The sequence below is a fragment of the Cervus canadensis genome, chromosome 18, assembly GCF_019320065.1.
Source record: "Cervus canadensis isolate Bull #8, Minnesota chromosome 18, ASM1932006v1, whole genome shotgun sequence".
Classification (NCBI taxonomy): Eukaryota; Metazoa; Chordata; class Mammalia; order Artiodactyla; family Cervidae; genus Cervus; species Cervus canadensis.
Genome location: NC_057403.1, coordinates 62,033,544 through 62,048,419, shown reverse-complemented (window position 1 = coordinate 62,048,419; position 14,876 = coordinate 62,033,544). Strand labels below are relative to the sequence as shown.

The window sequence follows — 14,876 nt, the reverse complement described above, 5'->3', positions numbered from 1 at the left end:
CTATTTGTCACATACAGGTTGTAACAGATTGTGGAATCAATTCAATGAATCATAAAAGTTTTTCAAATGACACATACTACACATAATAATTACATAGTATGGACATAAAATAGAAGTCATACCTATATTAATGAGCAGACTAAATCCTAATGACATGTATTCCTTACTGTGAGTGGCAGTCAATAAAGTTTGAAAGCTACTCATCTGAAGAGAATCCCAGTCAAACAATATAATGATTAGAAGGCTAAAAATATGTTGCTTCACTCTATTTCATTTCTCTTAAATGATGACTGCAAACCACAGCTTAAAAAGTACCAGCCTAATACTTAGGAGTATATCTACCTCAAGAAACAAAAGACCTATACATAGAAAACTATAAAACACTGATGAAAGAAATCAAAGAGGACACAAATAGATGGAGAAATATACCGTGTTCATGGATTGGAAGAATCAAAATTGTGAAAATGAGTATACTACCCAAAGCAATCTATAGATCCAATGCAATCCCTATCAAGCTACCAACGGTATTCTTCACAGAACGAGAACAAATAATTTCACAATTTGTATGGAAATACAAAAAACCTCAAATAGCCAAAGCAATCTTGAGAAAGAAGAATGGAACTGGAGGAATCAACCTGCCTGACTTCAGTCTCTACTACAAAGCCACAGTCATCAAGACAGTATGGTACTGGCACAAAGACAGAAATACAGATCAATGCAACAAAATAGAAAGCCCAGGGATAAATGCATGTACCTATGGACACCTTACCTTCGACAAAGGAGGCAAGAATATACAATGGAAAAAAGACAACCTCTTTAACAAGTGGTGCTGGGAAAACTGGTCAACCACTTGTAAAAGAGTGAAACTAGAACACTTTCTAACACCATACACAAAAATCAACTCAAAATGGATTAAAGATCTAAATGTAAGACCAGAAACTATAAAACTCCTAGAGGAGAACATAGGCAAAACACTCTCTGACATAAATCACAGCAAGATCCTCTAAAACCCACCTCCCAGAATATTGGAAATAAAAGCAAAAATAAACAAATGGGACCTAGTTAAACTTAAAAGCTTTTGCACAACAAAGGCAACTATAAGCAATGTGGAAAGACAGCCTTCAGAATGGGAGAAAATAATAGCAAATGAAGAAACAGACAAAGGATTAATCTCAAAAATATACAAGCAACTCCTGAAGCTCAATTCCAGAAAAATAAATGACCCAATCAAAAAATGGGCCAAAGATCTAAACAGACATTTCTCCAAAGAAGACATACAGATGGCTAACAACCACATGAAAAGATGCTCAACATCACTCATTATCAGAGAAATGCAAATCAAAACCACAATGAGGTACCATTACACGCCAGGCCAGACAGAATGGCTGCTATCCAAACGTCTACAAGCAATAAATGCTGGAGAGTGTGTGGAGAAAAGGGAACCCTCTTACACTGTTGGTGGGAATGCAAACTAGTACAGCCACTATGGAGAACAGTGAGGAGATTCCTTAAAAAACTGGAAATAGAACTGCCATATGACCCAGCAATACCACTCCTGGACATACACACCAAGGAAACCAGAACTGAAAGAGACACAGTGTACCCCAATGTTCATCGCAGCACTGTTTACAATAGCCAGGACATGGAAGCAACCTAGATGCCCATCAGCAGACAAATGGATAAGAAAGCTATGGTACATATACACAATGGAATATTACTCAGCCATTAAAAAGAATACATTTGAATCAGTTCTAATGAGATGGATGAAACTGGAGCCCATTATACAGTGAAGTAAGCCAGAAAGATAAAGACCAATACAGTATACTAATGCATATAATATGTGAATTTAGAAAGATGGTAACAATAACCCTATATGCAAGACAGAAAAAGAGACACAAATGTATAGAACAGACTTTTGGATTCTATGGGAGAAGGCAAGGGTGGGATGATCTGAGAGAACAGCATCGAAACATGTATATTATCAAGTGTGAAACAGATCGCCAGTCCAGGTTGGATGCATGAGACAAGTGCTCAGGGCTGGTGCACTGGGATGACCCAGAGGGATGGAATGGGGAGGGAGGTGGGAGGGGGGTTCAGGATGGGGAACACACGTAAATCCATGGCTGATTCATGTCAATGTATAGCAAAAACCACTACAATATTGTAAAGTAATTAGCCTCCAACTAATAAAAATAAATGAAAAAAAAAAGTACTGGCCTAGAGCATTAACAGTCAGTCTTGAGAACTCTGCTCACATTACTCTGCTCCTCTGACAGCCGCCTTCCTTGATGTTTACCCCATTTCCAGTGCAGTAGCAAGCACTCAAATCCTTTTCCTTCTTAGATTCCTGTGTAACTTCTACATGACTTCCACCACCTAGTTGCTTCAGTGGGAGACAAATGTTTGGATGAAGAAGCAGATAACAAGTATGGAGCAGATATGAACATACCCCTTCCTCATGTCCCTGCACTCACCGCCATGACACCCTGAGAAGAACGTCCCTGCAAACACCTCCGGCTCATGGCCTGAGTGCCACGGAAGCAGCTGAGTGAGCATGGCAGGGAATTGGAGGATAACACTCCCCCAACCTCCTCACCCTTGCTAAGACCACCACCAAGACTGAGTAGCAGCCACCAGAAGCCACAAAACACATCCTGCACTTGCTACCTTTCCCACACCGTTTCTCCTCCTGGCTCAGTGTCCAGGAATCACCTCTCACACTAATGACCCACACTCAAACCTCTGTCGCAGGGGTCAATGCACACCAGTGCACACAATGTCGTTTTAAGCCAGGGCTGCAAAGATCAGAAAAGCCTGTCCTCTAAAAACTGTTAACCTGACAGGAAAACCAACTTTCTTTTCACAGATTTGCCAGGGAAGGAAAAAGCAACAAACTGAATGAAAGGTTAGTGAAGCCACTATAGGTGACTTATTGTACCCCAAACACCTCAAGAAGAGACAGCTCTGATCAGGAGTCAGAGGTGATCAGTGCTGTGATGGGAATGAGTGGTCCACGTTCACCTCTCTCAAGGCGAGTGCCCTGACTCCTCCTACTTAACTGTCACCTTTACTTCTTACATGCAGTTTTAAGAAGAATGAAAATTTTCCTTCCTCCAAATAAAGAATTCTAGTTTTCGTCTCTAGATAACTCATGTACTATGGAAAATATGAAGGGAGGAAAAACTATTAAGTTCTTGACAATGTGTTATTAAAATTAACTATGTCACCTTTGACCTTTTTTCTCCCTATGAGATCCTCAGGGGTGGAAAACAGTCACTGTCCCGAAAACATCTTTTCCAATGTGGCAAGTACACCTGGACCTGCGACTAAATAACTCACCCTGACCCAGCAGGAAGTGATGGCATCGCTGCAGGGACACTGGACTGAGGTTCTTCTTTCTCATTTTGCTTGAAGACGGATTTCCCTTCTTGAGGTGTTTCACCCACTTCCTTAGACACCCTGCACCAATCAAGGAGACAACAAATTTACAAGAGGAATAAAAAGAAAAAAAATCTAAGAAAAAGCAAAAAATAACAAAGAGAAAACAACTGGGCTTTCTGTAAATTCTTGCTGCTGAGTATTATGATTAAAGTCTCCTGTAACACTTCTAGACAAAGACATTTTCCCCTTGTTAATTTTATAAAGGAAACAACAGCAGATGGAAGTCTGACGTCTCTCAAACCCCCTCCATTACTTCTGTCACATGACCGTCACCCTGAATCACAGCCCACGTGAGATCACCAAAGTGAAGACTGAAATGGCTCTCCCACAGCACTTCATGTGCACATTAGTGCTCATGCTTAAGTCAAAGTGGGAATAGGGATGTCAAGTAATTGGGAGAAACACACTGGCATTATTTCAAGCAGAAAAGCAACAGTAATAACAATTTAGAATACCCTAAAGAAGACTCCTGTTCTACACCTAAAACAACCCAACGATCACACAAAATTCCTTATGGTACCATTTTCTTTCTTTTTTTTTTTTTTTACAGTTTTTACAAATATTTTGTTTATTTTAATGAAGCTGGTACAGACACTGTCCATTTAAAACCCATATCCCAGGCCAAAAAGTACAAATAAAGTCAAAAAGAGCAGTGTTCTGTTGTATACACTTCTGCATGAATAACTTTAACTGCTAATGAAAATTAGATCTTTTCTGGGATCTTCTGACAAGATTTTTCTTTCATCTTAAAATGCTTTCTCTTCAGTGAAGCCATCTTTGGAGTTAGTCATTATTCTCTGTCATTTTGACTCCAACTGGATATTCCTCTTCTTTTGGTCCAGACCCTCAGATTTTAAAAGTAGCTTCAAGTTAAGGAAAGGTCATTTTTCCACAGTTCTGTTTTCCAAAAAACTTCCATCTCCCACTGAAAGTCATAGTCCAGGAGTGAAGCAATCACATGCTAGAACTTCAGGGCCAATTGGAAAGTCATTAGGAACACTTGTATTAGTTGATCTTATTTATCACAAGCCTGCAAATGCACAGTCCTGGAAAAGGCGGGCTCTCTATGCACACATGTAATTTTTAAAAAGGAGAGAGTGATATGAAGGGGGCTGAGGTTTGCTCACCAAATCAGCACAATGAAAAGAAACAATAATGAATAATGGGCACTAGAATTCAAATTACCAGATGTTTTAAAGAGATGGGGTGCCAGTTTTCAATTCTGTTTTGAACACCACATTACAAAAGAACTATTTTTAAAAATAAAAAAGGATTAAGGGGAAAGAAAAAAAAATAAAAAGAATATCTAAACCGTTGAATGACCCCCTGTTTGTTCCTGATAAACTTCAATCACATCTTCTTCCTCCATTCCCAGTTCTTTTGGAGTGTGATTATCAGCAATTCTCTGACCTTCAAACAGAAACCTGAGTGAATTCATAGGAACTCCCTGTCTTTGACAGTATGATTCTTTGAGTTTCTTGAGATGTGTCGTCATTTTCACTTTGAAGTGAATCTCACTGCTATCCTGTCCAATGACTTTGAGTTTAATATATTCTCCTTCCTTCTTATCCCCCAAGTCCTCGGTTGAAGGTTTTGCTTCCTGGTCAGACATGGTGACGGTGGCTTCCCCCGGGGTCTCCGCACACCAGCGGCCTCGGGTAGGTAGAACCTCGCTTCGGGGTTTACAAATCCGTCTCTCTACCCGACAGCACAACACCGCGGCTCGATTTGATCATTTTCAATGAAGCATTTAGTGAAAGAACCTAATACAAAGGTTAATCTGATTTCAGCCACAAGCAGCCTAACAGAGTCCACAAAACAGAAATGCAGGTACACAGAAGTTTCTGCATGTGGTGCCTAATGGCACCAGGATTTCACATCCCAAAAAATGGTCTCCTAAGGAAGGCTGGTATGCACTGAAGTTGTAATAAGAATTTTATTAAAACCAGAGCAACTTCAACAATCAAGAGCTAACCACAATTTAAAAACCTGGAAAACCTCAAAGCTCAAAAAAAAAAAAAAAAAAAAAACCTGGAAAACATAAGGGCTTAATGATAACTATTTACATGATCTGCCTACCTTAGCTAGTAATGTTTCACTTAAAAAAACCAACGAGTAATAGCACAACTAGACATCCTTATCTTGGAATATTTGTTGCTGATTTGTATATGGATTTATTTTTACATGAAATGCTTTTCCCTAAAAATCCCATCTCAAAGAATCCAGAAATTACTTTTTATGGTTGGGGCTCCTTCCTTCCTGCTCATTAAAAAAAAAAAAGGAAAAGTCGACATGCAGCTTGGGAGGTGGGGCAGTGTGGACACATCTCTAGTCAAGTCATTTGCTGGCAAAATATCTCAGAAGCTGAGTGTGAAAAAATACAATGTTCAGGGACTTCCCTGGTTGTCCAGTGGCTAAGACTCCTCACTCCAATGCAGGAGGCCCAGGTTCCACCCCTGGTCAGGGAACTCGATCCCACATGCTGCAACTGAGAGTTCACATGCCCCAACTAAAGATTCTGTGTGCTGCAACTAAGACCCAACACAGCCAAAAAAAAAAAAAAAATACAATGTTCAACACAAATGCCAATATTTTTCCATGTAGGCAACCACTCACAAATAAAAACCTGAGATGAAATATTAAAAAAAAAAGAATTAGTTTCAAACAATATAATGATTAGAAACCTCAAAACATGGTGTTTCAGCCAAGAGCCTATTTTTTATCTCAGCACTCACAAAAAATATAGTTATTCTATAACCCTGAACAAACGCAACAAGTGAAATGGGAAATTCCCTGGTCGTCTACTACATGTTCTGCTCCGTGGCCAACAATGTAAACCAGGACTTTGTCAGAATTAAACAAAAAGCCGATGGCTAATTGTTCTCTGTATCCTCCATTTTGGCAAATATTTCAGCAAAGATATAACAGCAGCAGAATTCCTTTTCTTAGGAAAGGAGTCATGAGAGCTAGAGGGAAATGGTATCCTTGCAATGAAAGTATCTTCTCCAACATAGCAGGTACACCTGGGCCTAAGACTAGACTACTCACCCTGAGCCAGCAGGAAGTGATAGTACCGCTGAAGGGACACTGGACTGAGGTTCTTCTTTCTCATTTTGCTTGAAGACAGCTTTCCCTTCCTGAGATGTTTCACCCACTTCCTTAGACACCCTGCACCAAGGAAGGAGACAAGAAGTATACAGGAGGAATACAAAGAAAGAAAATCTAAGAAAAAGGCATAAATAACATGGAAAAAAAAAATCAGTGTGCTTTCTATAAATTCTTGCTGCTCTCCAACTAATAAAAAATTTTTAAAAATAAATAAAAAAAAAATAATAAAATGGATAAAAAAAAAAATTCTTGCTGCTGAGCGTTATGATCAAAGTTTCCTATAACACTTCTAGATAAAGACATTAGCCCTTATTAATTTAACAATGAAACAACAGCAGATGGAAGTCTGATATCTCTCAAACCCCCTCCATTACTTCTGTCACAAGACCGTCACCCTGAATCACAGCCCAAGTGAGATCACCAAAGTGAAGACTGGAAGGGCTCTCCCACAGCACCTCACGTGCACATTAGTGCTCACACTTAAGTCAAAGTGGGAACAGGGAGGTGGAGTAGTTGGGAGAAACACACTGATATTATTTCAAGCAGAAAAGCAACAGTATAAACAATTCCTATAAACAATATAAAAACAGTATATGCAATTCTCTAAAGAAGGGTCCTGTTCTATACCTTAAACAACCGGAAGATAAACAAGCAGTGATTTCGGAGTGGAAGAAAGCTACATGACTGAGAATCCTGTCTAATTTCAAACTGAAAAAAAATTTCCTCAAGGAAACTGAGTCCTAAAGGATCAAATAAAAGATATGAATGATGCCAGAAATTTCAGATGAAGAACGGAAATGTGTAATGCCTGCCAAAAGATATGAATGATGCCAGAAATTTCAGATGAAGAACGGAAATGTGTAATGCCTGCCTGAGTTACCAAGTCAATAAAAATATCTGAAAAATTTTGTTCAAACGCCAATCTGTCGGAGGGTCCAAGATTACGGTCACTGTGTTACCTGGAGTGTTCAAACAGGTCATTCAGAATAATGACAGACAAATCCTATAAATCCCAGTTTTGCAAGGAATAGAAGTCTCTCTCTTTTCTTTTGTTCCTTCTAGGGTTCTTGGGATGACAACTAAATTTTCTCATTAAGAACCATCACACTACCGCTCGCCCACACAATTGGCACAAAATAAAGAGTTTGAGAGTTTTACACTCACATTCTTCAGTGGCAGGGACTTCCTTAGTGGTACGGTAGATGGGAATTGGCCTGCCAATGCAGGGGACATGGGTTCGATCCTGGTCCAGGATGATTCTACATGCTGGAGCAACTAAGCCCAGGCACTGCAACTACTGAGCGCAGAACCCCAACGACTGAAGCCTATGCACCTATAGCTGGTGCTCCCCATGGCAGTGAGAACGCCATGGAGCACAACTACAGAGTAGCCTCCTGTCTCCACAACTACAGAGAGCCCGTGGGCAGCAACGGAGACCCAGCAGAACCAAAAATAAAATTAAAAAAAAAAAAGAATCGTCACTGGAAACACTGAAAGATGAGTTCAAGCAAACATCCTGTTACTCTCCTACTCAATTCTTGGGATGGCTCAGTACTACTCAGAGAATCAAATAAAAACTCTCTAGAGCCTTCTTTACGTCATATATATAAAAATATGAAGTTTGAAAACTTTATTAGAAACAACTATACTCACTGGCCATTGAAAAAGAAAACCAGATCTAGCTCACAGAACTGGTAGTGATTTTTTCCTTAAGATACATTTTGCTGAAGAATAGCTGACTCGCAATGTTTCAGGTGCACAGCAAGGTGATTCAGTTGTACACGTACACATATATTATTTTTGAAATTATTTTCCATTATAGTTTATTACAAGATATTGACTACAGTTCCTTGTGCTATACAACAAACCTTTCTTGCTTGTTGCGTATCTATTTTTTAAATTAGAAATCTAACATTATAATCATACTATGCGGATGACACCTTTAAAGCAGCTCTGAATGCAGAACTCCAAGGCACACCTATGGTCTCTCCTCATAATGCACTATGTGTGTGCTCAGTACTCTCTGACATTTTTAATCCCATGAACTAAAGTCCACCAGGCTTCTCTGTCCATGGGATTTCCCAGGCAAGAATACTGGAGTGGGTTGCCATTTTCTTCTCCAGAGGAAGTAATTCTTTATTGATAAACATTTATACCAGATTTAGGAATGTCAACAGAAAAATTAAATTTAAATAATTTTCTATGGTTCAAAGATTTGATCATTATGACTGCAGCATTTAGTGAAAGAATCTAATACAAAAGTTAAACTGATTTTAGCCACAAGCAGCCTAACAGAGCCCACACAACAGAAATAAAGGTGCCAGGAACCTTCTGCTTGTGGACTACCGATGGTACCAGGACCTCACATCCCCCAGAACTGCCTCCTATGGAAGGCTGCTATGCTCTGCAATTGTAAAAAGCAGCGGCAAACTGACTGAAATGTCAGTGAATTAACAATGGGTCACATGTAGCCCAAACACCTCAGAAGGCAGAGTTGATCAGGGCTGTGATGGGCGTGGTCCGTGTTCCCCTCTCTCGGTGAGTGCCCTCACTACTCCTACCTGTCAGCTTTACTTCTTGCATGTAGGTTAAAAAGAAATTATTCCTTCCTCCAAAGAAAGAATTCTTGTCTTCTCAGGAGAAATGATGTACTATGCAAAATATGAAGGGAGAAAAACTACTGAGTTCTTTTGATAATGTGCTAATAAAACCCTAAGTCAGCTTTGACCTTTTTCTATTCCTATGAGATCCTTATGGGTGGAAGCAAGTACTCCACTCAAAACTTACTAAAAGTTCTGATGAACTGCTGATACTTTCATACAAAAATTATTTTTTAAAATTAGGGCTACTACCTGTTCAACTCTGTGTCTAACAATGTAAATCAGGACTTTTTTCAGAATCAACCAAAAAAATTGTGGCTAATTTATCTCTACACCCTTCATTTTGGCAAGTACTTCAGCAAAGGCAGAACAGCAGCATAAAGAATCCTTCTCTCAAGAAAGAGAAGCATGAAAACTATAGGCAAATAGCATCCTTGTACTGAAAACATCTTCTCCAATGTGCCAGATACACCTAGGCCTGAGACATGGTACTCACCCTGACCCACCGGGAACGGATGACTCATTTGAAGGGACATTAGCCTGAGGTTTGTCCTTTTCAGTTTGCTTGAATGCAGATTTCGCTTCTTGAGAGGTCTCACCCACTTCATTAGTCCCCCTGCATCAAAGAAGAAGCCATCAAGTATATAAGAAGGTAAAAAAAAAAAAAAAAAGAAAGAAACAAACTCCATGAAAAGGGCAAAAATAACAAGGAAAAAAACACTGGGCTTTCTATAAATTCTAGCTGCTGAGCTTCATGTTTAAAGTGCACTATAATAGTTATAGAGTAGTTCCATTCTCCGCAAAGATCAAAGTCAATGAGCAGCATTGAAAACCCAGAGCAACCAAAACAAAAATAAAATAATTTTAAAAAAGATCTTCACTGGCTATGACTGCTTTAACCTCGAAGGATGACTTCAAACAAAGAAACAAAAAAACATACTGTTACTCCCCTACCGAAGTTCTTGTGATGGATCAGTATTACTCAGAGTATAAAATACAAACTGCTGAATCCCACATTCAAGACCGCCCAAAATCTGGTTTAATTTTTGTGCCCCTCTATTCTCTTAATCTCATGAACCTGTATGTCACCCCCACTGTATGATCATAAGGTATGTGACTTAGGTCATACCTGAATGGCCGGGTGGTTTTTGGTATTATCTTCAACTTAAGCCTGAACTTTGCAATAAGGAGCTTGTGATCTGAGCCACAGTCAGCTCCAGGTCTTGTTTTTGCTGACTGTACAGAGCTTCTCCATCTTTGGCGACAAATAATATAATCAATCTGATCTCGGTATCGACCATCTGGCGACGTCCATGTGTAGAGTCGTCTCTTGTGTTGTTGGAAAAGGGTGTTTGCTATGACCAGCCTGTTCTGGTAACAAAACTCTATTAGCCTTCGCCCTGCTTCATTCTGTACCCCGAGGCCAAATTTTCCTGTTATTCTGGGTATCTCCTGACTTCCCACTTTTGCATTCCAATCCCCTATGATGAAAAGGACATCTATTTTTGGTGTTATTTCCAGAAGGTGTTGTAGGTCTTCATAGAACCGGTAAACTTCAGGTTCTGGAGCATAGGGAGTTGGGGCATAGACTTGGATTACTGTGAGGTTGAATGGCTTGCCTTGGAAACGAACTGAAATCATCCTGTCATTTTTCAGATTGCACCCAATTACTGCATTTCGGACTCTTTTGTTAACTATGATAGCTACTCCATTTCTTCTAAGAGACTGTTGCCCACAGTAATAGATATAATGGTCATCTGAATTCAATTCGCCCATTCCCGTCCATTTTAGTTCACTAATTCCTAAGATGTCGATGTTTATTCTTTCCATCTCCTGCTTCACCACATCCAATTTACCTGGATTCATAGATCTAACATTCCAGGTTCCTATGCAATATTCTTCTTTACAGCATCGGAGTTTACTTTCTTCACCAGTCACGACCACATTTGAACGTCGTTTCCACTTTCGCTTAGTCGATTCATTCTTAGAAGTATTAGTAACTGACCTCTGCTCTTCCCCAGTGGCATGCTGGCCACCTTCTGATCTGGGGGGCTCATGTTCCGGGGACATACCAGGCCTTCCCTGTCTCCTGAGAAACCTGTATGAAGGTCATAAAGAAACAGAACCTCACATGGAACAAGTGACAGGTTAAAATTGGTAAAAGGAGTACAACAAGGCTGTATATTGTCATCCTGCTAATACCACTCATATGCATATCATGTGAAATGCTGGACTGGATAAATCACAAGCTGCAATCAAGACTGCCAGGAGAAATATCAACAACCTCAGATATGCATGTACCCGTCTAATGGCAGAAAGTGAACAGGAACTAAAGAATCTCTTGATGAGGGTGAAAGAGGACATGAAATAGCTGACTTGAAACTCAACATTAAAACAACTAAATTATGGCATCCAGTCCTACCACTTCATGGCAAATAGAAGAAAAAAAAGTGAAAGCTATGATAGATTTTATTTTGTTTCAAAATCAATGTGGATGGTGACTGCAGCCATGAAATTTAAAGATACTTGCTTTCTGGAAGGGAAACCATAAGCCTAGAGAGCATATTAAAAAGCAGAAACATCCCTTTGCCAACAAAGGCCCATGTAGTCAAGCTATGGTATTTCCAGTAATCATGTAGAGATATGCGAGCTGGACCATAAGGAAGGCTGAGTGTCAAAGAACTGATGCTTTCGAATTGCAGTGCTGGAAAAGACTTTTAAGAGTACCTTGGACAGCAAGGTACAGCAAGGAGATCAAAGCTGTCAATCCTAAAGGAAATCAGTCATGAATATTCATTGGAAGGATGATGCTGAAGCTCTAAATTCTTTGGCTACCTGTTGCGAAGAGCTGACTCATTTGAAAAGACCCTGATGTTAGGAAAATGAAAGACACAAAAAAGGAGAAGGCAGGGGCGTCCAGCAGAAGAGATGTTTAGATAGCATCACAGACTCTATGGACATGAATTTCAGCCAAGTCTGCAGAACAGTGGAGGACAGAGGAGCCTGGCATGGGACAGTACACTGGGCTGCAATGAGTCGAACAAGAACATGACTTGGCTACTGAACAACAAAACTATTCTAAGTAAACTTGTCAGTAAAGAGAGAAGAATTTTTAAAAAAAGAAGAATTTTTATGATTATAGAATACCATTCCCCAAATGTTCACGTCTTTCTTCGTGTCCAAGAAGGTACTTCCCCACCCCACTGATGCTGAGCTTGGATATATGACTTACTTCAGCGGTCAATGACATTAACTGATGTGACAGGAAAAGAAGCTTTAAATGCATTTGCGCTGTTCCACCTGCCCTTGAATACCTCTCTCAGGGAGCTGCAGGTCCCAGATGGCTGACAGACACATGCTGCATGTCTCAACCCAACCAGCAGTTAGGAGACAAGCCTAGATTAGCTGAACCCTCGATACCCAGAAACAGGTGTAACAAATAAAATGCTTGGTGGTATACCAGTATGTTTTGGGATGGGCTGTAGCATTCCTATAGCAACAGCTAACACATTTACAACCCATGCATGAAAACACTAATTTCTAAGGGGCTAGGTTACTTTTTCTCATCTAGAGATGAAGTAGCACTGCTAGAGAGAATCCTTTAGTAAATTCTATTTCCCAAAGATAGTTGCCATAAATTTCCCAACTCCTATGCTCTTCCAGAACCTGACATTATTATCCCCATGAAATGAAGAGTATATGTCACCACAGAAGTCCTAGATTCAAAGTGCAGGGCTGATGACACAAGTTTCATTCTCAAAACAGACAAATTAAATGAAAATGTATCTACTCACTCTTCCTGCCACAGGAAGTCTAAAGTCTATGTGTCTCCTATGTGTCTACATGGCTAAGTAGTAAGATAGAGTGTTACCCAACCTGTACCGGACTCCTCCCCACGAGTAAGAAATTAACATGTATTATGCTACTGACTTTCAGAGAACTTTCACCTGGCACAGTATATAACTCTGCAATGTGTGTGTTGAAAGTAATGAGAATATATTACTTTTGAATATAAAATATGTGAGTGTGTATATTTATGGGGAAAAAAAAGGATTTTTCCTCATTCATATTTGTTTCTTTGATAGACATGGGGCTGCTCTCTTCAGACAATGACAGAAACAGCAGGCTTTCCGGATACTCATGTGGTATGTAAAATCACCATGCATTTGCTTTTAAAAAATGAAATAGGGGGAAAAATTTTTTTAAAGAAAAAATAAAAAATTTGTGTCAACTATATTTATAAATATTAATAAATCCATTAAATTTCATTCGATCAGAAAATTTAATAATTTCTCATAACAATAGTTATTCACCAGCCTTTATTACTGTCAAGTCAATGGTAAAGTTATAATAAATCTTCCTTAGATAGCCAATGTGATACAAGAGAAATAATACAAACCAAGAAAGATTTCCAGTATTTAAATTGTATTCCTAGTGACATAGTAAATTCTTTCTGTGTATTTTTTTAGGACACTGAAAGCATTAGAGGTTCACATCAGTGTTCTACTACCCTCTGTTGGACAACTCAATAGTTCCCAGTGTGATTTCTGGCAGCAAAATACATTATTAATTCACATCATTAAGATTTAATGGGTACCAAAAATGATTATACAGGAAAAGACTGTCTTTGTAATGGAGAATCCCGACAGATATCACCTAAGCGGTCTAACTCATCAGCACCAATGTCAGGAGGTGATGATGTGATGCGCTGAGGAGGACAAATCATCACCAACGTAGTATTGATGGTCCAAGTGATTAACATGAAGCTAACCATGAGGAAACAACTCAACAACCGAAACTGAGACATTCTGCCACACAGATGGGCTCTTAACACCACATGCAAAGGGTAATCTCGGATTGGACGTTGGGATTGGACAAGACACACAGCTCTGAAGAACATTTTGGAATAATTGTGGAAAGATTTGAGTAGAACTGTATATAAAGCTAACAAAAACGTGAGCATGGAAAACTATCTGCTATTGTTCCAAGATAAGATGTATAAAAATTTTGAGTTAAAGAGTTAAAAACGTGCATAACAATTTGACAATGTCATAATATTCAGGACATGAATAATGAACTCATTGCATTAAACACAGCATAGACCAAATTCAGGTACTATCAAACCTGCAAGGTGCTTCAATGTGGTATTAGTGTATCATTCATGTGCAGGAAGACCACATTACAGTGTGCATGAAAATTTAGGGTTGTTTTATCAATTTAAGCACAGAAATTTGATAAAATGTAAGCATTTCTCTGTATAAATTGTTATTTTTAACAATCATTTTATCTTTATATTTTTACTTTGTAACAATCAAGTGGAACTTTAAAAATTGACAATTCAGTAAGTAAACTAAGAACATAAAACTGGTGTTATTTTTAGTCCTAGTGGCAAAACAACCAAACCATACATTTCTGAAAAAAAAAGAAAAAACCCTCATCTTTTCTGATGCAGCAGCAGTAGTAAACCACATGATGCTAATTGAAGTGACTCCAAAGTGACTCATTTCATTAATGAAGGACTAGTGAAGTCAAACTTGGTTTTAGTCTATGAGCCTTCATTCAGTGGGCTTGGTTTTTGATCATGCGGCACTAAAACCAGTTCTTTTCCAGTGACACCATGGCTTAAAGTATTCAGGATCTGGGTTATGATAAAGAAACTATGACAAAGTTAGCAAAGTATTTCTTCAAAACAATTTGAAGAATGACAGTTTATTGTTGATAGGCAAG

At 39.0% G+C, this 14,876-nt stretch overlaps 2 protein-coding genes and 1 long non-coding RNA gene across 5 annotated transcripts in view; 1 reads left to right on the top strand and 2 right to left on the bottom strand.

Annotated features, from left to right (window-relative positions):
* The window catches only part of LOC122421111 (craniofacial development protein 2-like), a 38,241-nt gene that overhangs the window by 6,730 nt on the left and 16,635 nt on the right, over positions 1–14,876 (bottom strand). For all 3 annotated transcript variants that reach the window (XM_043436911.1, XM_043436912.1, XM_043436913.1), the window contains exons 5-8: positions 10,279–11,247; positions 9,646–9,765; positions 6,490–6,609; positions 3,340–3,459 (exon numbers count right to left, since the gene is read on the bottom strand). In XM_043436911.1, the coding sequence (XP_043292846.1) occupies positions 3,340–3,459; positions 6,490–6,609; positions 9,646–9,765; positions 10,279–11,247 (1,329 nt within the window). The remainder of the gene's footprint in view (positions 1–3,339; positions 3,460–6,489; positions 6,610–9,645; positions 9,766–10,278; positions 11,248–14,876) is intronic.
* On the top strand, positions 2,826–3,618 carry LOC122421119. The gene is made up of 2 exons (XR_006263447.1): positions 2,826–2,905; positions 3,261–3,618. It is a non-coding gene; the product is annotated as an uncharacterized LOC122421119 (long non-coding RNA).
* Positions 3,998–5,162, bottom strand: LOC122421116 (small ubiquitin-related modifier 1). Its single transcript, XM_043436917.1, has one exon. It carries the CDS (start codon positions 5,051–5,053, stop codon positions 4,748–4,750), a length of 306 nt encoding a protein of 101 aa, XP_043292852.1. The 5' UTR covers positions 5,054–5,162; the 3' UTR covers positions 3,998–4,747.

What these genes read in the sequence shown, in the direction of transcription:
- LOC122421116 (XM_043436917.1), bottom strand. Translation starts at nt 5,053, where the DNA reads ATGTCTGACCAGGAAGCAAAACCTTCAACCGAGGACTTGGGGGATAAG.